This window comes from Zymoseptoria tritici, chromosome 3, assembly GCF_000219625.1.
Source record: "Zymoseptoria tritici IPO323 chromosome 3, whole genome shotgun sequence".
NCBI classification, from domain to species: Eukaryota; Fungi; Ascomycota; class Dothideomycetes; order Mycosphaerellales; family Mycosphaerellaceae; genus Zymoseptoria; species Zymoseptoria tritici.
The window spans coordinates 1,129,151-1,153,898 of NC_018216.1; the positions used below are offsets into that span (position 1 = coordinate 1,129,151).

A 24,748-nucleotide genomic window follows, 5' to 3' on the forward strand; every position below is an offset into this window, starting at 1 on the left:
ATTGATCTATGTATGCATACACTATTATTATTTGATGTGTGTCCTCTTGAACGCCGCTTGCGCTCTGCTACTTGATTGCTACAGCTGTCCTTCTTCCGTTTCTCGCCTGACACCTGTTGAACATGTTGGACATCCGATTCCTTCTCCCTCCTTTTGTCTATGCATCCATTCATTGTTGATATCCGTAGCGCGTACAGCCAGCATAAGTCGTTGCGATGATCCAGCTCCAGCGTAATCGGCTTCTTGCGACCGTTCACCCCCCAAAGCCACTGTCCCTCCTCTGCCTCTCCATTGCCTTCCTCGTCTCCACCGCCTTGGTCTCGACCTCCTCCATCACGCGCACGACGCCCTTCCCTGCCTCCTCACATACTTCCTGCCCATCTTTTCCAATTAGTACCGGCCTAGCGACACCCTGCTCGTCCAGGTTCAATCGATTCTTCAAATGTCCCACCAATCGGAACGGCACAGATGTCGTACTCAACCATCGAATGGTGAATGCGGCACTCGTGTCCCAGTTTAGTTTCTTGCAGAAGTCCGGTTTAGCGATCGATGAGTCCGGTGCTGAGGTCATCAGTGCGTAGCCCTGGAACGCCATCGATTTGTTGACGGAGAAGAAGAGGATTACCTGGCGGGAGGTGCGGAAGGCTTGGGTTAGAAGTGTTTCGTTCTTCGTCTGAGTGGACCAGACCGAAGACCGCTGAGCGGCATGGACATTGGCTAGGTTCCAGGATTTGATGACGAAGTATTTGACGCCTGTTGGAAGGTTAGAAGGGGAAAGGGAAGCGGACGAGTTGAGAATTGAAAGAGATGGTTTTGAAAATTCATATTAGGTAGGTATGTTCATGATGAGTCTGTGCGCTGTGTTCTTCGTGGGGTATCGGTACAAGAGAGTCCAATACCAAGAATGTGCACTGACGGTGGCAAGGTTAGACGGGACGGGAGAATGATGACTGACCGCCTTTGCGAGGATCAAATCCATTGCCGTTCCCGTACTGCTGGCTGCGTCCACCACGAGCGCTGAGACCCGGACCGTATCCTCCGCGTGGCACATCCCGAGGGCCGTTGCGAGGTTCGGGGCCGTCTCTGTAGTCAACGATGCGACGACCTCCTTCGCGATCGACGTTGCGATAGTACTCCTGGCGGCGTTCGAGCGATGGGTCACGACTCGGGAGGAGATCATCATCGGAGCGACGACGAGTATCTGGGTAGCTGATGCGGCGAGGTGGAGTTGGGCTGCGAGGGCGGCGCACACCATTGCCTGGGCGGAGGTCGGCGGGTGAGTCGTTGGCACCACGGATGCGGAAGCCATTCTCCTCACGACGCTTGTTCGCCGAGCTGAGCTGGTCAGGAGAGTGGGCACGCTTGGTGCCGTTGATGTAGGGCGTCTCCAACGGCATAGCCGAAGGGAGCGCTGGTGGAGCCATTGCAGTTTGTTTGGGAACAGGTGTCGCCATTCTCGCCTCTTGCTCCTCCATCTGCCTCAACTCCTCGAGACGTCGAGAAATACGGGTAGCCTCTTCTTGGAGCGCCTTGCGCTCTTTGTACGAAGCCAATCTCTTGTTGCGAAAGTCGACATCGTGATATCCTGTCACCTCCAGCCAAGCTGGCAGATCAGCGTAGTATGCATCTGAAAGGTTAGCCTGACCACGCGCAGGCTCGCGAGTACGGACGATGAGGTCTGGTACTGTTTTTGGCGCTGCTTTCGCGGTCTCTTGTTTGACGTCCTTCTTTTGTGGTTTGGCGTTACCGTTTGTTGCTGCGGGTGGGATGGTCGCAGCTTTCGCAGCAGCTTCGTTTGCGATTTGCTCATCAGCTCTGGCTCTTCCCTCGGACAGAAGCGCGTCGACGTCGGGAGTCGGCTGCGCAGCTTCTGCTCGAATCGTAGGTCTACTCAGCTCCACAGAACTCATGGTAGTATGTTGAGGTTGAGGTTGAGGGGTGGTTGGTTGTGGGAATGGGCTTTGTTTTGGGGGAGGGAGAATCTGGGTCGGCGCTTTTGAAGGAGTCTCGACTGGCTTCACCAACGGCGTGTTAGGCCGAAGTGGAGTGTTCTGACGTTGGGCGAGTAGCTTCGCGCGCAGCTCTTCGAGGCGGCGTTGATTCTCGGCGTTCACTTCTGCATTCTGCGGTGTCGCTGGGACGGGTGGTTTCTGCTGTTCTGTCGAGGAAGCCTGCGAGTGATGAGTTTGAAGTCAGTCCATTCTCGTGTCGAGTGATCAAAGTGTAGGATCACATACACCTGGATGAGTTGCTTCCTCCTCTTCCTCCTCCTGCTGCTGCTGCTCCTCATCATCACCATAAAAGTTCTCGTCATCTTCTACAATGCCATCGTCGTTCTGCGCTGGCTCATCAGCGCCGAAGCCGAACACGGCCATCGAGTTGGTCCAATCCATCTGGTTGGGCACTCGATGTTGCGCGGCGTTCGTCAAACGATGAACGAATGTGATGAAAGGTGATCGACAAGGAAGTAAGATGGCGTTGTTTACCTAGGTAAATTCGTTTGGTCGCGTTTGAGAAACTGTTGGAGCCTCAGGCCATCACTGGGACTCCCCTCGTCACTTCCACAACGATCGCAGCGTGGCTCTGCCGCGAGGACATTAATATTGAAGAAGTTGCCCGGCCTCGCGTTTGGGATCCACCACTTCACGCGAACTTCAATCGAGAACGCTCTTGTAGACAATGTCTTTCAGGCTGAGTACTACGTTCTTTCACACTGTATTCTGACGACTATCGAGACGAAGAGCATGGCCTTCACAACGCTGCTACTCAGCTTGCTGACCGTAGCGACCAATGCACAGCAGAGCTCACAGAAGCTCATCGCTGACGAAACGGCGCCTGCTGTCTCCCCTGTCAGTTGAGTTCGTGACGAAGTCTATGTACGAGGTACTGACATCAGCGACAGTGTCGCATACTCGCCAGTACTTTCCGTGGTCAGGTTGTCCATATACCATGGGAACGTTGGGAATCAAGATCGACCTGTCGATTCTTGCCCACAGACCCCCGAGATATACAGGAAGCTCTCGCAGACATACTCATACCACACAATGCCAGCATCGCGGTAACATCAGGTGGCCGCTCGTCAAGCGCTGTCGATGAAGAGATCACGATTGATCTTTCACGACTGTCTCGAATCCAACTCAGCGATGATCATAAGAGTGTCTCCATTGGACCCGGTGCGACATGGGGAGACGTCTACTCAAAGCTGGAGCCCTTGAACTTGACAGTGTCCGGAAGCATGTCCGCCCAGGATAGAGTCGGAGGCTTTGTCCTCGGGGGCGGGTTGTCGTGGTTCTCAAACCAGTACGGCTGGGCCTGTGATAATGTTCTGGAGTTTGAAGTCGTAACTCCTCTTGGTCGTAAGCTCTGGGCCAATATGGACTTGAATCAGGGACTATTCTGGGCTCTCAAAGGCTCTAGCGGTGCACTCGGAATCGTGACGAAGATCACAGTGCCAACAATACACAATGGAGTCATCTATGGAGGCGCCTTGACCTTCGAAGCGGTGCATCTTCCACGCCTTCTTCAAGGGATAGAAGACCTCGCTGGTTCGGCGCTTGACGATTCTTCCAACTCGGGTCACCTCTCGCTCACCTGGCACGCGTCCGCGAAGTCCTTTAGCTACTCCTCCTACATCGTCAACACAGCAAGCAATCAATCCGCATCAGCTCTCATGTCATTCCGCGCCATATCACACAAGACCAGCAGTCTCCGCCCCATGACGATCGCCGAAAGCGCTCGAGAGCTGGCCGACATCGACAGTCTACCTGGGACTCGACGCACGTATTTCACGCTTACAATACGACTGAACACGAAAGCCATGCACACGATCCATGATGCCGCGCTCGTAGCTGCACGAGACATGGGCATCGACGCGAACGAAACTTGCCGAGTCCTGTTTCAGCCCATCACCATTCCCCACCTGCTGGCATCCTACCGAAAGAACGTCTTTGATCTCAATGCGGCGCATGGACCTCTCCTTTTGATCTCCGTCAAGATGACCTGGGTTGAACCTGAGAGAGACGAGCACTTCAACCACAAAACGACGGCGCTGCGACGACTTATCGAGGAGAAGATGAAGCGCATGGAGGCGTTGGAAGACTTCATTCATCCTCTTTACGCTGCGAGCGATCAGGACCTATTCGCACAGGAGGAGTGGAAGACATCACCAAACGGAAGAATGTTGAAGGCGGTCGCGAGAGAATATGACCCTGATGAAGTATGGAGCAAGATGGTGCCTGGAACTTGGCATGTTTGAACTCCGACATCATGCGCAGTAAGAAAGAGCCATTTATTGCCTATCCTCCCGGTCCACTCCGCCTCGGCGCACTCGCGCGCGCGTTCGTCTTAAAGCTTCTTTTGCGACCGGCGCTCCGAGAGTGTAAGCAACGGGAAAGGATCGTTCGCCATTCCTCAGCGTCCGCCACCCATCCATTCAAGGAGGGTCTGTCGGCTTCGCGCACGAGGTCTTCCTGCTCCCATTGTTCGCGAGCTTCGATTGCGTCCTGGTGGGCCTGAAATGCACTCTCCGGAGCAACCGCTGTTCCGATACCCAACCGCTCAAACCACGTCAATTCGACCATCAGCTCAGTATCATCTGGCAATGGCTCCCACTCCCATAGCATTACTGCCTTCGCAGCCAGAAGCTCAGTCTTCAAAGAGATGAGTCACGGGTGCACCACCTCTACGAAATCTCGAATGGTCACAAACCCCTGACCACCATCCTCCTCTCTGGAAGGGACGACAAGTACATGATAATCCTCCCCTCCCGGCGGTTCCTCACCACAACACCCCAACAATTCCACATCTGTCTCTCCATCCTCAAACTCAACAATCTTGAATTCCGCGCCCCCTCCAACAAACCTTGCCATCGCCGGATCTGCAACCTTCACAACTCTCCACGCCGTAACCTCGCCATCCTTGAGCTCACCGTCCTGCTTGACGATGTTCCAACCGTCAGTCCCATCCCATTCTCCATCTTCAAGCTCAGGTGGATCCGCGTGTCCCTCGTGCATGTCGCACCACGTGGATCCCCATTCCTCGAGCTGGTAGACGCCGACGGTGACCGACGAGACTTTTGGCGTCGACACGGGCTCCTGAGCAATGGGATGCCGGGTTTCAGTAGCTGAATCGTAGAGCGGTTCACTCGGCATGTTGACGCCGTGGGTTGGAGTCTCAGATGGCAGGACTGAGATGGCCCTCTCCAACGGTCCATTGAGGTTCCAGAGCAGACGTCGCGCGCTCGATGACGGATGGACGGGTTGCGCTGCGTTGCGGAGGGCTTCGTAGATCGGGTAAAGTGGTCCAATTTCAGTGTGAGTTTGTTCTGATGAGTTGGCCATTCTGCTGGCGGAGTCGGTGCTGTGTCAGTGCTGTACAACAGAGTAGTGATGATGGAATCCGCGCACGACTTGTCTATCGACGAGGAAAATTCTGCACACACAAGACTTTGAAGAAAGGAGGTCCTGAAGCACGACGTCTATACTGTCCAATAATGGGCAGACGACAATATCTAGGATCCCATTCTCTCAGGCTGCAATCGCCCTTCAAGTTCCACGCATCGCCAGCTTCATCCTTGCTCGTTCAGGTTTAATCCACTGTGCCGCACTCGTCGATCGAATCGAACGTGCCGGAGGCCTACATCCCTGTACAGTTCACTTTTGATGTGCAAGCGAGATGATCAGTCGTGCCGCACAGGCTAGCCACAACCAAGATGGACGGCCACGGGGAGAAGGACGGCATGTTGGGGCGTGCAATAATGTAGCGATTGATGCATTATTGAGCTTTCCGCGTCCCTTGTCATCCACGGTGGCGATTTGGAGATACGAAGGAAACGGTGGGATCCCTTTCTCAGTCTCCTTCCCAAAAGTCTTCACTTCGCCAAACCACAGAGTAACCGCTTCCAGCCTTTCTGCTTGCCACTCGCCTTCACTGCTCCACCATCCTTCATCCTCACGACCTCCTTCTTCCTGCCCCTGTTCGATCCATTGGTCGCGTGAGAAGCAGTAGAAGCCTGCACCACAGCCGGCGCGCCTGCACCCTCACTTCCACTGCCGCTCCCACCTCTACTCTTCGACTGATCCGTCGAAACCTTTCTCTCCCTCCTCCTCGCGTCCTCAGATGCCTCCTCATCGTCTTCACTATCAGACTCGCTCTCACTTTCCCCTTGACCCTCCCTCCCGGTCCGTCGATCATCCTCTCTCTTAGAGCTGACTTCCTCCAGCGTCCCAGAACTCCCCTCAACCATCTCTTTCAACTGATTATTTCTCCTCCGATTACTCGCCGCTCGATGCACCAGCACTGTACTCGAAGAATCCGCCCTGCTCCTTCCCGTCTGCACGGCGGTTGCGACAGACGTATTTCTCGACGCATCGGCTCCATCATCGGAAGCCGCGGTCGCGGAGTTACGTTTGTTGCGGTCTTTGCCCAGCAGGGAGGTCTTGCGCATGAGATCGGAGGAGAAAGCTTTCATGCTGTTCGACCGCTTGTCTGATCCTGCGAATCCAGAGGACAGGCCAGGAGAGCCGGGTTGGGAGTTCAAGGAAGTCAAGGAGGGAGCATGACCGTGAGAATATGAGGGTTTGCTCGGCGATCCGGGAGCGGAAGGTAACACTTCGTCGAATTTCAGACTCGCGCTCCAGCCTTCTTTGAACGTCACCCAGATTGCGGTAAGCGTGATGAGGTCGCGCAAAGGTTGGTCGGGAGTGAATATTTGCTGTGTGGAGTCAATTGGATCTTCGTCGTCGTCAAGAAGATTGGCAGCAGATCTCTGGGGAGTGCCCAGTGGTGTGCCTCCAGCCGGGTCAGGGAGTTTATAGGTGTCATTGATGTCGAGTGCGGTTTTGGACAGACTCGCGATGACCGGATGTCGGCGGGTATTGGGCGATATGGTGCTGAAGTTGAACTTTCGCGTGCCGTCACGACCGACGGTTGATCCATCCTTGTTGCGTTTGGGGATCCAGCGGATGGTTTGGCCGAGACCGTGAGAGTCCGGGCAGAAGAACTCGTAGCCGCCATTGGCCAGGGTCTTGGATTCCCATTCTTCTCCCGAAGCGGCCATGAGGACGCGAGGAAGTTTGCGTCCTGCAGTGACGCTCTCATCTTTGTCCTTGCCTCCACGGCCTCCTTTGCAGATCATTCCAATGACATTTCGCGCCTCTTGGTCATTCTCGTCCTCATCCCCGTTGCTGTAATTCTCCGCCTGTAGCACGACCAGATCGTTGGGACACAGTCCATGTCTCGAACGAAAGACTTTGCCCACCGCGGAGTGCATACGCATGGAGAAGTTGGCGCTGGGAATGACATCGTAGGCTGGAAGTGGTCGGCGTTGCTCGCTGACGCGATGTAGTTGTAGAAGCGATCGTGGACGTCTGTGAAGCTTTTGGCGAGCCTTTGATTCCGGCGGAGGGTGGCACACGCTGTAATATGTCTTTGGCCGACTCTTCTTCGACCTCTTGCCGTCAACGCTACCTTCGGGAGAGCCACCGCGGTCGCTCTGGTTGGAGCTTGGTGAGGGTTCCGCGAAGAAGCTGCTCCGACTCGGACTAGGAGGGCCGGAGTGCCCGCTGTCGTTGAAGGATATTGTGGAGAGGCCAGTGGGCCGCTTGACTAGTCCATTGCTAGCTGTTGTTGATTGTTCGTCCTCTTTGGGTGTTGCATCGGCATTTGCGAAGGGATTGAGGATTGTCGGAAGGCTCGGAATCCACCTTGAGAAGGTTGTAGGCGACGTTGGCGCATTGTTTGCTATGTCTGCCATGATGCATGCCGGCGGTGGTGTTGTCTCCTTTCGCGAAGGGGTATGAAGGGAGTTGCGGTGGTGGGGACGTCCGCGGTGGTCGCGGTGAGGGTGGAAATCTGGTCGAAGGAGTAGTCGCGAGAAGAGTGAGTAAGTGGAAGCCTACAGGACAGATCAGTAGAGGCCATGGAGCACAGGAGGATCATGTCACGTAAGATCATGGAGCGTGTCCGGAGTCTCGGGGATACATTGGCGTACCTATGAGCGGTCTGACCGGCGAAGGTCTGCTTGGCGAGGGGAACGATCGGCGAGCTGAGCCTTAGCTGATCCCGACGTACGAATGCGAATGTCCAATTACAATGCAGCCATTTGAACGAGAGTGCTGAGTGGTGTTTCGGATGGAATGGTAGGAGTGTTGGTGGCTATGAGATGGTGGAGTTGTGTTGTGCGGTATGGAATGGATCAACAAGTCCAAGGTCAGCTGTCGGCTCGAGGCGGATGGTACGATAATTGCTGGAGAGTAAGGTAGAACTACTCATCAAGGAAGAAAGCTGTTTCCGGAAGAGCTGAAAGAAAGAGAGGTCCAACAGCAGAAGGCAGCCAGTGCTTGAATGATGAACGAATTGAAGGAGATGATTCGGGCTTTGTCTTTGTTGCTGGGTTACGACGAAGGAAGAAGGATGCAAGTCGTGTCCGAACATCCGTCGTCCGTCGTGAACCCGTGTTCCGTTCGTCGCAGGTTTCGACAACCTGGAACAAACGACCGGCCTCCTTCTCCATCCTCCCTGATGCCGCTCATGATGAATCAGCCCTAGAGTACAGTACGTACGTATACACAATCACAGAAACTACTCTCGAACTGGTAGCGAAACGCGTCCGTCGCTTCATCCACGACAAGCTTTCTCCTCGGCGTCATTGGGAGATCCTCCCTTCGTATACACGGCGTATTCGCTACGAGCTGGAACTACAGAACACGCTGGAGATGCATCCTGCCAGAACAAGCGAGTCTTCCATATGTCTTGCCAGCGTACTTTCTTTCGCACAACATGTCAAGATCTGTGCACCGGTCGACGGGCATCCGTACCCGGTCGATTCGGCGAGCTCATCGGTGAGGTGTGCAATTGTGCTAGCCTCTCCGGATCTCGTCGGCGCGACCCTGTTCTGTTCCGTTCCCCGACGTTGTGCATTGTGGTATTGTGGTATGCACAAGAAGAGTCATGTCGGACGGTACTCACCACCGGAATACGAGCGCTTGTGATGTGTCCGGCAATTCATCAGGAGTGCCAGATATACACTCTCTTGTCACGATGATAGATGTCAAGTCTCAGCCCATTGAAAATGGCCGGGCAATGCTTGACCAGCCACGATGCCAAACAACAACTGGGTTGTCCGTGTTGCAGCTTGCCAACCACATCGAGTTCCAGCCAAGAACTTCTCTCAATGTTCTATACCGTTCGTGAGGCGATTGTATACCATGCCTTGATCCTTCTTTGCTTCCACGTATTTGTCTGACGCGGCCAAGCGAGAGCCTGTCGCTGTCGGCCGAGAGCAAGCTCGCGGGAGAGGATCAAATGCAGGGGACCCGCCTTGGACCGCACCTCTCCTTTCTCAATCGCCGAACATTGCCCGAGTAATACCACCCGACATGGACGACAGCGATACGATCAACACCCATTGACAAGTCTTCGGCGACGCTGTAACGACAAAGCCTGCCATTGTTCGATGCGGTGCCCGGCATTGTCAGACGACTCTTCTTCATGGCACAGTCTGCCGAGCAGTCCACCAGGACTCCATCCAAAGTCGCCGACGATGCCCCCACGAGTAGAGCTCGACTAGTCACCTACTTCCTCATCTGGAAAGTAGCGCTACTTCTGGTTGCCTGCGCGAGTCCAGGACCTGGCTACGACACCTCAACGCAGCTGTTCTTCGCTCAGAATAATGCTGAACCCTCCGCATCCTCGCCCGGACTTCTGGCACAAGTCCTCCAGCACGTCGCCATCAAGCTAACACGCTGGGATGCCATATACTTTACATCCGCTTCAATCAATGGTCTGGTCTACGAGCAGCAATGGGCATTCAGTCCGACATTCGCCAGAATCACCTCACTTCTGGCCGGCGGTTCGTCTTAGATCTCACCTCTAAGTCCATCAACAAAGGCTAAGTAAATCTCAGCATTTCCCTCCTCTCTCTGCACTTCAACAACCTGTCACGCCCTCTCCGCCATCTTGATCTCCCATGTCTCCCATCTCCTCGCCGTCCTGGTGCTGCACTCTCTCGTCCTCTCCATTCGGCCCTTCACTTCTAACCCTGGTCGTGCCCACCGCATCGCCTTCACAACAGCATGTCTGCACATCCTCTCCCTAGGAGGCCTCTTTCTCTCCTCAGCTTACGGTGAAAGCACATTCGCCTTCCTCAACTTCAGCGGCATGCTAGCCTACGCTCTCGCCTCCCCAACCAACAATACCAAAACTGGCATAACCTCCATCCTCTACATCCTCCTCTCCGGCACCTTCTTCGCCCTCGCAACCCTAATCCGAAGCAACGGCCTCTTCTCCGGCCTCATCCTCCTCTGGGACGCCCTCACCCTCTCCACCTCCCTCCTATCCTCACCCTCCTCATACCTCACCAGGATCTCTCAACTAGCCACCACAATCCTCTCCGGCACCCTCATCGCCCTCGCCTACACCCTACCGCAATACTTCGCCTACCTCGAATTCTGCTCCAAGGTACCCCCAACAGAACTCCGACCTTGGTGTACTAACACCCTCCCAAGCATCTACTCCTTCGTCCAATCCCACTACTGGAACGTCGGCCTCTTCCGGTACTGGACCCTCTCCAATATTCCTCTCTTCCTCCTCGCGTCACCCATGCTGCTCCTACTCACCGCCACCGCTTTGACCTGCTGCGAAGATCCCTACTCTGCATCCTCGACCACCGAAGCAAGAAACCAGCCAGATCCATTTCGCACTCCCGACGCGGAAGACAGCCGCGACCGCTACAAATCTCTCATGCGCCGCTTCGCCGCTCCACAACTCCTCCTCGTGGCGTTGGCGATCACGACCTTCCACGTGCAGATTGTCAATCGCATTGCTTCGGGGTATCCGGTGGTGTATTTGATGGTGGCGATTGTGATGGAGGGTGGAGGAGGAGCGGGAGAGGAGAGGATGGGTTGGCTGGGAAGGAAGAGGGTCGTGGAGTGGGTCGTTAGGGTGGGGACGGTGTATGCTGTTGTGCAGGGAGGGTTGTATGCGAGTTTCATGCCGCCTGCTTGAGGTGAGGAGGCAAGGGCGGATGCTGCTGGAGTGGTGGGATTAAGGGGGCAGCACGTCGCTACCACACGGATGAAGCTTTCCAACCTCCTTGTCGAGGTGGGAGGAGACTTCTTCGACACGAAAGTCCGAACTCGAAATATGATCGAGGAATGGACGTCCAAGCCAGCACATTCAATATACAAAGCTGTCTGCCGCTACGCCTTCACGCCCTATCCTGCCTCCCCCAACACTGCACCCACCCCACCATCCTCTCCTCCCTCCCTCCCTATAAACTCCCCTGCATATCCACCAAAATCTTAACATGCTCATCCTTCTCATGAATCAACGGCAAATACGCCTTCTCCACCAATTCCCCCATCTTGACTTTACTCGTAATCATCCCCTGCGGCTTCAACCTCCCTTCTCCCAACGCATCCACCACCCCCAGGAAGTCTTTCGCCTGATACCCCAGGACGGCCTTGTAACTCGCCTCGCGAAACACCAACCAATTCGGATTAAACGGCACTTCCTTCTCCCAAATCGCAACATTGATGACCGTCCCTCGTGAACGGACGGACTTGCAAGCCGTTTCAAGGGACTGCGGCACGCCAGCGCAGTCGAAGATGATATCCGGCCCGTTCTTGCCGCCGCATATCTCCAGCGCTTTCGTCGCGATATCCTCCTTCGTCGGGTCGAGGACATGACTCGCTCCGAAATCTTTCGCGAATTGTTGTCTCTTCTTCGCCACCTCTACGCATATCACCGTGCTGCATCCGCGTGCCAACAACACCTGCACGACGGCTAGTCCGATCGGTCCACCGCCGAGGACCATACATTTCGGCTCGGCGCCGGCGGGGTATTCGGCGATGGGACTGGCGTCGACGGCGTGCCAGGCTACGGCGAGGGGTTCGACGAGAGCGCCGATGTCGAGGGGTACGGATGCGGGGAGGGGGAAGACGGCGCGGTGGGGCACGGTGACGAATTCGGACATGCCGCCGCCGCCGCCCGAGAGGCCGATGAAGCCGCCTGAGGGGCAGGCGTTTTCGGCGTTGACGCCTAGATTGAGGGGAGAGGTTAGGTGTGTTGTTCAGGAAGGGGGGATGGGAACTTACCGCAGGCACCGCATTGGCCGCAGAAGATGGTGGGTTGGATGGCGACTTGTTGACCGACGGTGAGGCCTGTGACGTTTTTGCCGAAGGACTTGATCGTGCCGGAGAATTCATGGCCGATGGTGATGGGGATTTTCTCTTTTGTGACGGGGTGCGCAGATGTTGGGGAGAAGCTGTGCGGTTCTGTTAGACCCGAAGTCCATCGATGCAGCACTGAGTGCAGGAGAGCTCACTTTGGTCCGCCCATGTACTACATCGTTATCAGTAAGTTCTCTCGGGTTGATCATTGGAGTAGGAGGACGCAACTCACCTCATGCAAATCCGTCCCGCACACGCCCACAAAAGCAGGTTGGATCAGAACTTGATCGTCTCCACATTCGGGGATGGGAATGTCGTCTTTGATCTGGATGTCTTCTTTGCCGTAGTAGCGGGCGGCTTTCATCGTGCCGGGTGCCATGGTCGGAGAGCTGTATGGTGAGAGGTATGTCGTCGTTCTGGGTTGATAAAGAGAGAGCTTGGGTCCATGAAGTGGTTTGAAAGGAAAGTTCAAGTGAAGTCGAAGGAAATGCGACCCTTCTTACCGTTTGCTCACACGAGATCCGACTGCCCTATGATTCTCGTTCGGCATCTGATCATTGGCGATGATGTGAGCTGAGAAGTGGTGCTTTGGAGGAGAAAAGTACCATTTGGCCGTGCAACGCGGGCAACGCGGGGTCGTGGAGGCGGGGTCAAAACGGGGTGGATCGACGTCAGGCACGAGGGGATCACGATTGGCATTTCTCGCCCTTTCTTTTCTTGGAGACATGGCTCGTATGAGGAAGGCGCGAAGTGAATGACCAAGTGCCTCAGGATGTCATTCAAGTACGATGTCATTTGAAGACCCCTTGAATGACCATCACGGTGGTTTTACCATGCGTTGTCCAGATGCGATTGAAGTGGGGTCGAAGCGGAGCCATGTCCGAGGAGCATTGATTCCACGGCAATGTGGAGCGAGTCTGCATTGTTTCCCTCTGTCGTATACAGCGATACTAGTTCAGTGGAATCAGTGCCCAGAGCTTCGCTACAGTGAACACGGATAATGCCGATCACAGTTCATCCCGACCGCGCACATCCGGCGCGACACCGCTATCGTAGCCCCTCGCCGCCTCCTCTTCCGCAAGACGTAACCGCTCGCTCTCCTCGAAGTCGGCCTTGATCTTCAAGTATCTGTAATACCAATCCGGATATCTAGGCTTACCAGCTTCCGGAGGACAATTACCCGACTGGCAAACGTCAATCCCGCAGAAATCTTCACCTGTACCACATCTTCCATTCATGTTGCAGCAATCGCCCTGCACTCCAGCACAGAATCGATCACCGTGGTCGGCACCGCACGTGCCGTCAGTGCTGTACACTTTGTCGCCTGCGCAGGGGCGTTCGTAGCAGGTCCCCGGAGCGCAGTCGGCCCTGTGTCGTGTGTTCAGCTACTGTCGCTACAGATTTGGAATGTTGTGATGCAGGCGTCCTCACTTACTCCGTATCGCCACACATCCACGTCTGAGCATTGCAGCACTGTCCCAGCGGCATGCCTAGACATGAAGCGTTGTTGTGCTTGGGACCGCAGCGTCCGTCGTAAGCTCGTACGGGCTCAATGACTGGTTGCCGATTAGTTCAGGTCCGCGATCATCGTCCCGATACCACTCACAGCCTGCAACGCAGTACTGGGTTTTGGGTTCAATGTCTGAGCAATCCGGAGCGAGGGCTGGATTCAGCTTGAAGAACTTATCGATGGAGATGCCGTATTTGGTCGCCAGCTCGGTGCAGGTGTATGAACTGATGATGTCTTCCGTAGTGGCCGAGTAGCGGCAGTTGACCTCTCCAGCTTGGATGTCTTTCCTGCCAACAATGCTTGGGGGTCGGAGGGCCGGCGGGAGGGCAGTCGAGGGAGCGATATTGCTGTCAGACCATGTTATAGGTGCGCAGGTCTCTTTGGCGATGCAAACAGCGATGAAGAGCGCAGGAAGGGGGCGCATCGTAGAGGATCTGTTGATGACAGCTCGTTGATCTGATGGTCTTGGACGACGACATGCAGTCAAGGAATGCTGAGTAGGCCAGGCAGTACGGCAGTAGTTTTGGAGGTGACTAAGAAGGTGGTATGCCGTTATCCGTGGTTGTGATCTCGGAAGGATCTGAGGTGGAAATTGGATGTCGGCTAATCTGCGGCATGTTTGAATTGCATTGTAGCAGTGTACTGTCGAAGACGTGAAAGTACGAATCGCATGAAAGCTCAGCATCAATGACACGCTATAGTCAGCGTTCGTATGTCCTGACAGAGAGGCAGACTGCATGTGTCTTCACCCGCGGCCGGCGCAGCCTGGATGTTGGAATCGTCATGTAGTCGATTCCGCCGCGTGGCAGCATCGCTAGCTATTCGCAATCGTGGCGACCATGGGACCCGGAACCAGTGGCCAAATAGCAGATAGTTCCTCGCCGTACGTACGGCTGTTCGCTCGCCGCGGAGAATGCGGGCAGTCTCATCTGCGACAATTTCCACACCGAACACTCTGGGCATGGCCGAAAGCCTCGTCTTGTAGATGTGCAATACGGTCATGGCGACGAATGTCGTTCCGGCCGGGCTGACGCTCAGCGAATCCGGCTCCGGCGACATCACTGACACGCAAGGTGACTGACTGGCGGCTCATATCAAGAGACAGTCGCAGAGACCTCAACCATCCGCTGCTACAATGCGGCCGACGAGACTGATGAGAGGTCGCTTGCAGCTCCACATTCGCTGTGGCAAGCTTCCGACTTGGGCACCGAGGTGTCGTAGGTCAGCGGGGCGTATCCTCGAGTTGGACTGGGTAATGAATTCTGGTACCCTCCCATGCTCATCCTCCAGAAACTTCGATCTCGGTCCTCGGGCGGGCTTTGTTCAGGCCTTCCAGCAGCACACAAGCCTTGCACACTGCTTGGGAAGACAAGTACCCGCATCGTTCACACGATCCCAAAATCTGCTTCGGCTTGCCCCTATTGCCAGGGTTCTCACCACCCCTCTTGCCCTTTTTGGGTCTCAGGGGAACTGTGTTCTGAGTCGCGTCGATCGCCTGGGCCGCATCGTCTCCATTCGTCGTTGGCTTCACCGGGGCTTTGATCTCGGTCTCCGCCCCATTCGTAGCAGCAGCTTCATCCTCCCTCAGTTTCTTCTCCATCGCTGCCATCTCTCCACCACTAGATCCTCCAGTTGCAGTCCCACAACCTCCCGCAGCCTCATCCTCCGCACCCTTGGCCACGGTTGCCGCATCACTCGAACACGCCCCCTTATTGCTCGCATCTGCGTTCGGTACCAACTTTGCCATGTCAATTCCCGACCTGACCACATCCAGAATGCTCTCCGGCCGGATCCTCTCCAGATTCTTGATCAACGTCCTCGCTGATCCTCGAAATGCTTCCGGGCTGTACAAGCATTCCGTGCTGAAGTAGTCCAACTTCTTGTGGTGGGCGTACAGCACAATCTCTTTCTCGTACGCATACATCAACGGCTTCGACCTCTTGACATTTGTGATTCCCACCTCTCCATCCTTTCCTGTAGCTGCTTTCGCCGAAGGTGTGCTCGTAATGATACTCGTAGCTCTTCCCAGCCGTGGCAAATCTCCTCGCAGCAGGTTCATAAGCACCGTCTCCGCGACATCGTCGGCGTTGTGTCCTGTTACCACATGCCCCACTCCCAGCATGGAAGCTCCTCGATCGAGGGCTTGACGTCGAAAGACACCGCAATATGTGCAATTCCCTTTCTTCCCAATCTGCGCCACGACTTGGTCCATTGACCAACCATACAGCTCCGCATAGCTCACGATCTTTAACGGCAAGTCATACTGCGCACTATGTCTTTTCACAGCTTCCAGACTGTGATCTCGGTATCCTGTGATTCCTTCGTCCACTGACAACAAAACCAAGTCTAGACCCCAGTCATATCGGTCGTTCAGCGTCTTGAGGACTGAGGCGAGAACAGTGCTGTCTTTGCCTCCCGAAGCTCCTATTGCCACTTTCTCGCCTCGTTCGAAAAGTTTCGTGGATATGATCGTTTCGGCGGTTTCGTCTTCGAAAATGGCTGTAAAGCAGGGTGCGCAGATTCGAGCGTGGTTCTTCGGTCGTACGATCTGCGCTCGTGCTGTCTTGCAGATCTCGCACGTGTGAGGAGGCATCTTTATTGGAGGTGGCGACGAGGAGTCATTGAGATGGGTGTGAGGTTTGACAGAGGAAGAGTCGTTTGAGGCGAAGTTGATGACTTTTGAAGCGGAATTGACTCCGCGCCCTTCAATTTTCCCTCGAAATCAGAGGACAGCCAGCACCTCTCTTCTTCTTCTCTCCTCACTCTCGAGAACACCACGACAGTGCGATGACGAGGCAAAGATGACGACGAATTCATAACGTGCTCGCCGTGTACTGGATGAATCCAAATGACCGTCTACCGTTGAAGATACGCAAAGCAAGGAGCCGAAAGACAAGATTCCGAACCCCTTCTCATCGTCGACACGGGCTGGTCTCACAGCTCGAGTAGGATGGTGTACTATATCTCCATATTGATCACTACACTAATTCTCGTTTTTTGACTTTACTCTATACCACCATTGTAGCTGTTTATCGCTTATTGTGCTCTCGTTATGCTCTTAGTGTCGTCGTTGTATTGTTAATTAGCTGCGTTTATGTGCTATTAAGTAACAATACTAATAAACCGCCGTTTGAGCAGTAAAACCCTTCTTCCGCGGTTATAGCTCTCTCTTACTACTACTAAACAATACTACTACTACGACTAATCTCTGCCGCTCTCGCTTTCGATCTCGTCTATAGCTTTTACATTAATAAATAGTAATAAAGGCTAGGCTGCCGAGTACGCGCGGCTTGCCGCATAATTACAATCCGCCGCACTAACATCTAACCGCGTCGACACTCTAATGCTCGACACTAGTCTAACCCTATTACCGCCGCTATCGCCCTTAACTCTGCCTACTAGTCTCTAAGCCTTCCGCAAGCCTACCATATTTAATAAGAGCTAGCCGTAGTATATTAGTAATACGAAGTAGACCGAAGCCCTTACTAAAGCTTAATCCGCAGATGCCGCAGTGCGGAAGAGTAGTCGCTAGACGCTTACTCGATATAACTATACCGGCCGAGTATAGGAGACGGACGAAGGTAAGTTTAATATAGGTAATCTAACCTAATCTCGGCCTAATCTAAGCTAATTCTCCTAGGAATGCCTGCTATTACGATCTGCCGCTACTGCAAGAGGGACGGTTACGTCTGCCGTATATATAAGGATCCCTCTTATAAGCTTACCTCTTGCGGATACTACTTTAGCTATAGCAAGTAGGGCTGTCCTGCCGGCAAAGCTTTAGAGACTAATAGAAATACTAGTAAATAGTTTAGTAGAATAATAGAAGATATTAAGGCGAAGCTAGCAGTAGCGGAGGATAATATTAAGCTGCTTACTACTACTAACGTAGAGCTAGAGAATAAGGGCAATGCGCTATTAAGTAAGATTAACCTCCTTAAACATAAGCATAGCACTAAGATTAAAGGGCTTTTAGGTAAGATTAAACTCCTTAAAGAGAAGCATGTAGATGTGCTAGTTAGCTATAAGCTAAACTAGGAGGAATTAACGATAGTAAGAGAGGCGTTAGAGGAGAAAGATGCTGCGATTAAGCGGCGTTTAGAGCGTTTAGAGAAGAAGTAGGGTTAGATTGTAGCGAGATTATACTAAGATCGCTTCTTTAGAACTCCGAGAAATACATAAATTACTTGCTTAACTATATATACTGTTGTTTTATATATATATCCTCCCTCTACGCCTTAAGATCGTCCTTAAGATTAACATAGATTACTTGCCTTTGCTTGCTATAGCCTTCTTGCTTGCTGCTCTGCGTCTACTACTCCTTCGTAGCTTATTAATAACTGGCTCCTTAATGACTAGCTCCTTAATAACTAGCTCCTTAATAACTAGCTCCTTAATAACTAGCTCCTTAATAGCTGGCTCCTTAATAGCTGGCTCCGTCTTTATAGTGCTAAACTTAGGCTTAGGCTTAATAGGCTTAGGCTTAATAGGCTCTAGCTTAATAGGCGTGATCTCGGAGCGCTCTTACAACGGCGTAAGGGTTAGAGCGCTAGCTAGCGGTATCTAAGAGCTAGAGGTTGGCTTCTTTACCGTCGATAGTAGCACTGTCGCTGTTATATTAGCTGCTCCGAAGAACGTCGAAGATCTAACCGTCTAAGCTAGCTATGTATCCGGTAAAGGGGAAGCTGCTTTAGTAGCCTGCTTCTCCCTCGCTCTTATAACTGCCCTATTAAGGGTAGCAGCCTTAGCTACGGCGAGCATATAGTGCGAGCTAGAATCCCTGTTAACGTCGTCGTCGAGAACAATAAGGGAGTTGTTATGTCTTACTAGTAAGGATAGCGGTAGTAGCTTAGAGCTCGTAGCGCGTTTATAAGCAACAGTAGCAGTTACTCGGAGTCTAGGCTCTAAGGGCTAAGCGGTAGCGGCGTCGTAGAGATCGCCAGTAAGATCCTTATCGCCGCCGTCGAGATTAGGAAGGTCGGAGAGCTGCTTATCTATCTATTACATCGTCTAGTTGACCTTGCCGTTGGACTTAGAAGCTCTCGCCGCCGCCCCTACGGCGAGATCGGCGGCGAGATTAGCGCTGGCGTTAGCTGCTGTTGCGAGCTTCTTAATAAACTCGTCGGCCGTCTGCTGCGTTATGTTGTTACCCCTCTTAATACTAGCAGCGGTAGTAGCAGCGCTTACTCTTTAAACATTACTATTCGGCTTAAGAATAGTGCTATCCTTAAGCACTTGATAACCTTTTGGATAAAGGAAGCCGCTCGCGGAGGTGCGTATAAGCTCCGCTTCTTCGTCCTTAATATATCTACTACGGAAGTTGTACGAGCGGTCGGTGTTAATAAGCAGTATAACGTATATAGACGCCTTAACGAGCTTTACCGTCGTCTTAGTAATAAAGGGCTTTAGTATCCGGAGGATATCTGCCGATCTCGTACTCTTGTTACCGGGCCTAACAGGCTGATCGTTATTATTATATCTAATCGTTAGGAAGCAGTCGTAGTAGTCGTTGCGGCGGACTCGATTGCGAGCATAAATGCTCTCCTTAAGGAGGTAATCTAAGAGATAGCCTCGACGCTCTCGCTCAGAGAGTAGTGCGAGATCGGTATTTATCTTATTTATAACGCCTTAACCGGTCTATTCGTAGGGGTCGCTCGCCTCTGTATACGTTAGCAACGCAGGCTTCTTAGTATTAATTATAACAGTATAAAGGGTGTAGGCGACGCTAATCTCTTAGGCGATCTCCGCCTAAGGTTTACTGCCCTTAGCGTTAGCCGATAGTGTAGGAGGGTCTAACAATGCTCGTTCTGTCGCTAAAGCCGCCGTAGCCGCCTGCTAAGCATAGTTTATTAGTAGATTACGACTACTAGTATTAGGGAAGCTCCTAGCCGCCTTCTTCGTAGTGCTCTGTCGGATTAGATTAGTACGCTTAGACTAGAAGACGCTAAAGCCTTAGTAAGTGCTAGTACCGACCTCGACTAGCGCTGTAGCAATAGCCGGAGCAGCGGTTATTGCTCTCTCGGTTAATCTTGTAGTAGTAGGAGGGTCGTAGCTGTAGTTGCCGCAGTTCTTAACGAGGTTTACGTGCAGGGCTCCGCCCTCTTTGCAGAACTTAGTAAATAGAGGCATAGTAGCGTTAGGGGTAGATTAAGGACAGCTTGTGTATATAACAGCGTGTATTAGGGTATAACAATAGGTGTTAATAATCCAGAGGGTATAAGGGGGCGTAGGACGCAGATAAAGAAGAGGGGAAGGCCTTAGAGTTTTTATTGCGACGTTATCCCTAACAGACGAGCTAGTTATGCATAATCTCGACCGCGATCTCGATAGTAATCTTTATACTAACTGCTTATCTAATAGGAATCCGTTCTCTGCGAATACCTGCTTCGTCCGGTCCCTTAGTTGTAGACCTGCATCCTGCCTCGGCGTCTTAAACTCTATAAGCTTACTACCGGCAGCTAGATAAGCCGCGGCTACAGCGCGGAGGTGTAGATATGCATTAACGTAGAGCTTGTCGCTACTAGCATTAAGTTTACGACTATCTAGTGTAGTAGGGAATCTACCGGCGGCAAGGGCTCTATTTACCTACTATATAATATTATCCGGTAGGTAGGCGATAAGATCTATTAAATTAGACGTTAGCAAGGGCGGCTGCTGTTGCTATCTCGGCGTAATCTCTGTTAGAGCGGTAGAAGGACTTGCTAAATTAATTCTTAAGGTCGACTATCTCTCGTACCTGCGGATGCTCTGTGTTAAGGTCGATACTATATAGCTCGGTTCCCTTAAGCTCTGGATACTCGTATAAGATGTTAGGGATGCTGCTAACGTAGCTAGGGATCTTACTATGCTTGCGAATGCGGTAGCTATTATAGCTTGTAATAAACAGCTATACTATAAAACGAAGGATAGGCACGTAGATCGCAAGGAAGGCTATACGGTTAGCCCTCTAATCCTCGTCGTAAAGGCGAGCATTGCGGAGCTTAATAAAGAAGTTACGCTATCGATTAAACGCCGCTACTATACTAAGACCCTAGAAGCGCTTAATAGTATTGTTGCCCTTGCTAGTTATATACTAGAACACCTTATTAAAGCGGAGTAAGTGGCCCTCCTAGTGCTCGCAGAAGTACAGATAAGTATTAGCTATTATCGGAGTCTCTACGCTATAGTTAGCACGCAGAATCTGTATATGTTAGCGAGATCGATACAGAGATCGATGCAGAGATTAAGCGCACCTACGGCGTTCGCCTAAGCTCATCTACTACGCTAAGATATTAGCAGAATACCGAGAACTTCGTCTTAGCTATAGTGCTAATATATGCCTATATAATCCTGCGTAAATATACGTTAATGCAGTAGTAAAACTATATACTAAATAACTCCAGCTTGCAGTATGTATCTACGGACTATATATAATTAGGGCCCTTAGCCTTCGGAAGATGCGAGCGCATACGGACTCGCTTACTAATGCGGCGTGCATCGAATAGAGCTCGGTTTAGGCGTTTAGCGATAGCAAAGATTCGATCCCTAGTTAGATTAGCACTAAGATCGGTAGAGATTAGACAGTTAACCGACCTTCTAATAAGCTTGTATTCCCTTCGCATCTCCCTCGCGAGGTTGCGGTATCTGTAGTTATCTAGCGCTCTACCTGCGATTACGCCAACTAAGACGCCTTTAATAATCTCGTCGTATAACGGCTAATCTTCATAGGGGATCTTACAGTACAACCCTATGCTCTTACGGAGATCTACATATTGCCGGAAGGATATGGTAAATCCCTTAAGCTTAAGGATCTCGTAAATGGTCGCATCGCCCTCGTCTGTATCCTAGAACTTCTCTTTAATTAACGTACGTAAACGCTGCTTACCCTTATTATTAAGTCGTAGCCTACTCGGCCTTGTTAATATTCCCTAGCGAGCTATCTGCCTTATAAAGGAAGCACTCGAGATATTAACGTTCTTCTCGGCCTTAAGCTATGCTCGCACGTCTTTAGCGGTCAGCCCTAAGACTATAAGAAGCAGCTTAATCTCCGGTCGGAGGTGCTCTAGATCGCGCGTTTGCCGTAGCATAGTAAGATTATGTAGGAGATTGTGTAGGAGATCGCGAGGACGGCGGCGAGGGCGAGAGCGGCGGGGGGCCTATAGGTTAGGGGTTTTAGTAGGTATGTATATCGAGGGCGGTGGTGTTAATAGTGAGGGCAGTGGTGTATATATGAAGGATCTGCGTTGGCCAGACGATATAGCGTGGTGTTTATTAATATAGGTGCTATATAGAGCGATATCGCTGAATCACTAATTCCTCAAAATGGCCGTTTTGGCGATTTCGGTGTAGTGATCAATCTGGAAGTTTAGGGCGCCGTCGTAGGTGTCGACCACAAACATCGTCAATGCGGGTTGCTGCGGCGCGCGGACCTCATCGTCCTCCTCAACAGCATCCTCCTTCGCCTCCACTTCGAGTTCTGCATAGGCATTGCCATCCCCATTTGGATATCCTTCTTCCTTCGGATGATGCTCTTTGACCACCCTCCTCACGGGTAGCAACTTGAGGATCTTCATGGCGCGCGTAAAGCGGCTGAGCGATCGCGAGGAAGGCTTTTGTGCGTTGTCGGGTCTGGTTGACCATCCAATGGCAGTCTGGTCATCGCGATTCGTGGGTGGACGTGCTGCGATAGGTGTTTCATCTGTTCGCTGGATGTTTTCGAGTAAACCTGGAAGACGCAGATACGCAGTCGTCGTGGGGCACATGTTGATGAACGACGCGTGGCCATCCAGAAAAGATTGAGAATGCTGACGCCCCGCCCATGGATTCACCCTCCGAACCTTCAATCTCTCATGGTGGCAGCATGCCTCCAGTCCGAAGACCGTGCTTAGCACATCTGACATGTCATCGCGTTGCCCCTCGGGCCCGGCGCTCAACCTGTTGACCTTGGCGTGCCAGCTCCTGACGTTTTCGTGGTGGATGTCTCTGCATTTTTGACGCTCCGTCTCGATCTTCGAAGCCAGACTCGCTGCCTCTTTTGGAGATCGTCCCGTTATCTCTACGTCGTGAATATTCCACGATCGGAGCATGTATGGCTTCATCACCTCGAAATCCGGATCGGCTTCGATCTTCGCTCGGAACTCTCCAGCGAAGTGATCCGCCTGGCAGCATCGCTCTTCCCAGCACTTCAGCGGCTGCGACCATTCACTGAGGCATCTTTCCCGTTCCTCGTCGATCAACAAAGCGGCTACAAGGTCCAGAATGTCGACGGGTAGCTTTTGCTTCGCCGACCGCTTGCAGAGGTGCAGGATTTGAAGAGTGGGTCGAAGATTAGTGTATGCTTCGAGATGGGCGCCGAGTTTGAGGATGTCGACTGGGACGGCCCAAGAGAGTTGGATACTGGTTGAGGGCATTGCGATTTAAGTGTTGACGATTCACAGACTGGCCAGTCACTGTAGCCGAAATATTTGTACTCGTCGATACACGAGCCTTGAGCCTGCTCTTGGCATTGCTGCCTCGAAAGGAATGGCACCCGGTAACACATCGCATATCATTCCAGGCAGACGCGAGGTTGAACTCCTCTCCGGACTTGTGCATGTCTGGAAGCCTAATCACGGTAAATATTGGAACACTCGGCACTGACTTGCTGCTCAATGGCGCTTTCCATGCTAGAAGGACATCGGGTTCTGGCAGCAGTAACCATTTTAGATCTGATGCTTGAAAGAAGATAACGCTAACAAACAAAGCAGGCATCGTGACCTTCTCCTCTACCGCTTGCCAAGTGCTCAGTCATACGATTCTTCTTCTCCCTCATCACGCTGGTCCCTCATCACGCTGAGAGTACTGATCGACCACGAACATCGTCAACGCCGGCTGCTGCTCCGATCCCTCGAATGAACCATCCCCGTCGATCTCGCTCGGCGGCCGCAGACCCAAAATCTTGACTGCCCGCGCAAATCGATACAACGACTGCGCCGAAGGCGTCTCCGGCATCACAGGCTGACGAGTCCAATCAGTCACGGTCGGCCCAATATATTCCGGAAGCTCGAATTCTCGATACGACTCCGACTTCTTCGGATACACGCCAAAGCAATACGGCACATTCGTGGTTTCCGGAAGATGCAAGTATATGACCGAGCGAGCGCGGAGATTGGTGTATCTGGCACTGCGGTAGAGCCATTCTGGCGGCTTCTGCCACCGGCTTGCAGCGGAATGGTCTCCATAATCGACAGACCGTGAACACAGCCCGAAGTCGTCACGCAGGACGCCGATGTCCCGTCGAGTGACGTCCATGGTCTGCCAGAGATCGACATTTTGGTGATGTTTCGTCTTGCAGGCGATTCGGTATTCCTGGATCTTGTCGTTCAACCCGGGCACGGCATTCGACCGAATTATCCGCCACATCGGCGCGGTAAAATATCTCATCGCGAATGGCAGAGACGCGAATGGCAGAATAGAGTCTCGCTCGGGCTCGGCTTCAATCCGGTCCCGTATGTCTTGCTCGAAATGGTCGGCTTGTTCGCAGCGGGACTCATAACACTTCAAGAGTTGGGCGAAGTTCTCACGGCAACGGGCTCGTTCGTCTTCCAGCAAGAGCGACTCGATCATCTCTAAGATATCCACCGGAAGTCGACAATTTTCGGATCGTTTGCAGAGATGTAGCAGCTCCAGTGTTGGACGGAGATTGGTGTACGCTTCCAGATTCGCTCTGAAAGTGAGTGCATCCACAGGCAGCGCCCATGAGAAAGAGATGTGAGTCGTTGCCGCCATTTCGCGCAATGATCTACGAAAATCTAGCAGAGCAGAAAGTCTGCTCTTCATATGAGGCAGTGCTGCCTTGATCGGACATGTGCCATCACGCAAGGGTTTATGACTCCAGGCTGCTGTCGGGCTTCTGTGCAACCTGAATCTCCCTGTGTGAGGTCAGGCTCGTTGAAAAATGATTTTGCACCAAGACTTCCATCTTCCCAGCGCCAACGATTTCCCATGTTCTCTGAGCCATCGCTGCAAACTAAGGATTTCTCGACCCTATGCGATACAACACTCAAATCACCAAAACAGTGCAGACTCAACGACACGATCTCTACCGTCG

The 24,748-nt window shown here is 52.6% G+C and overlaps 10 protein-coding genes across 10 annotated transcripts; 2 read left to right on the plus strand and 8 right to left on the minus strand.

Moving 5' to 3' along the window:
• Positions 1–328: 328 nt before the first annotated feature.
• On the minus strand, positions 329–757 carry MYCGRDRAFT_18787 (uncharacterized protein; the record flags this gene model as incomplete). Its single annotated transcript, XM_003854478.1, has 1 exon — positions 329–757. A coding segment is annotated over one exon (429 nt), but the record flags the coding sequence as incomplete, so codon positions are not given.
• Positions 758–1,804: 1,047 nt separating this feature from the next.
• MYCGRDRAFT_103647 (uncharacterized protein) lies at positions 1,805–2,458 on the minus strand (the record flags this gene model as incomplete). The annotated part of the gene is made up of 2 exons (XM_003854477.1): positions 1,805–2,171; positions 2,238–2,458. Coding segments are annotated over 2 exons (522 nt in total), but the record flags the coding sequence as incomplete, so codon positions are not given.
• A 594-nt stretch (positions 2,459–3,052) lies between these two features.
• On the plus strand, positions 3,053–4,255 carry MYCGRDRAFT_37779 (uncharacterized protein; the record flags this gene model as incomplete). The annotated part of the gene is made up of 2 exons (XM_003853693.1): positions 3,053–3,575; positions 3,741–4,255. Coding segments are annotated over 2 exons (1,038 nt in total), but the record flags the coding sequence as incomplete, so codon positions are not given.
• Positions 4,256–4,295: 40 nt separating this feature from the next.
• Positions 4,296–5,339, minus strand: MYCGRDRAFT_91538 (uncharacterized protein; the record flags this gene model as incomplete). The annotated part of the gene is made up of 2 exons (XM_003854476.1): positions 4,296–4,649; positions 4,749–5,339. 2 exons carry the CDS (start codon positions 5,337–5,339, stop codon positions 4,296–4,298), a joined length of 945 nt encoding a protein of 314 aa, XP_003854524.1.
• Positions 5,340–5,869: 530 nt separating this feature from the next.
• MYCGRDRAFT_91539 (uncharacterized protein) lies at positions 5,870–8,648 on the minus strand (the record flags this gene model as incomplete). Its single annotated transcript, XM_003854475.1, has 3 exons — positions 5,870–7,894; positions 8,071–8,154; positions 8,562–8,648. The coding sequence occupies 3 exons, from the start codon at positions 8,646–8,648 to the stop codon at positions 5,870–5,872; spliced, it is 2,196 nt and encodes a 731-aa protein (XP_003854523.1).
• Positions 8,649–9,489: 841 nt separating this feature from the next.
• Positions 9,490–11,004, plus strand: MYCGRDRAFT_39191 (uncharacterized protein; the record flags this gene model as incomplete). Its single annotated transcript, XM_003853694.1, has 2 exons — positions 9,490–9,850; positions 9,905–11,004. The coding sequence occupies 2 exons, from the start codon at positions 9,490–9,492 to the stop codon at positions 11,002–11,004; spliced, it is 1,461 nt and encodes a 486-aa protein (XP_003853742.1).
• Positions 11,005–11,269: 265 nt separating this feature from the next.
• MYCGRDRAFT_85097 (uncharacterized protein) lies at positions 11,270–12,534 on the minus strand (the record flags this gene model as incomplete). Its single annotated transcript, XM_003854474.1, has 4 exons — positions 11,270–12,039; positions 12,096–12,265; positions 12,326–12,342; positions 12,403–12,534. 4 exons carry the CDS (start codon positions 12,532–12,534, stop codon positions 11,270–11,272), a joined length of 1,089 nt encoding a protein of 362 aa, XP_003854522.1.
• A 1,067-nt stretch (positions 12,535–13,601) lies between these two features.
• Positions 13,602–13,984, minus strand: MYCGRDRAFT_18862 (uncharacterized protein; the record flags this gene model as incomplete). The annotated part of the gene is made up of 2 exons (XM_003854473.2): positions 13,602–13,726; positions 13,777–13,984. Coding segments are annotated over 2 exons (333 nt in total), but the record flags the coding sequence as incomplete, so codon positions are not given.
• A 683-nt stretch (positions 13,985–14,667) lies between these two features.
• MYCGRDRAFT_69570 (uncharacterized protein) lies at positions 14,668–16,273 on the minus strand (the record flags this gene model as incomplete). Its single annotated transcript, XM_003854472.1, has 1 exon — positions 14,668–16,273. One exon carries the CDS (start codon positions 16,271–16,273, stop codon positions 14,960–14,962), a length of 1,314 nt encoding a protein of 437 aa, XP_003854520.1.
• A 5,695-nt stretch (positions 16,274–21,968) lies between these two features.
• Positions 21,969–24,426, minus strand: MYCGRDRAFT_108522 (uncharacterized protein; the record flags this gene model as incomplete). The annotated part of the gene is made up of 2 exons (XM_003854471.1): positions 21,969–23,055; positions 23,516–24,426. 2 exons carry the CDS (start codon positions 24,424–24,426, stop codon positions 21,969–21,971), a joined length of 1,998 nt encoding a protein of 665 aa, XP_003854519.1.
• Between the last annotated feature and the right edge of the window lie 322 nt (positions 24,427–24,748).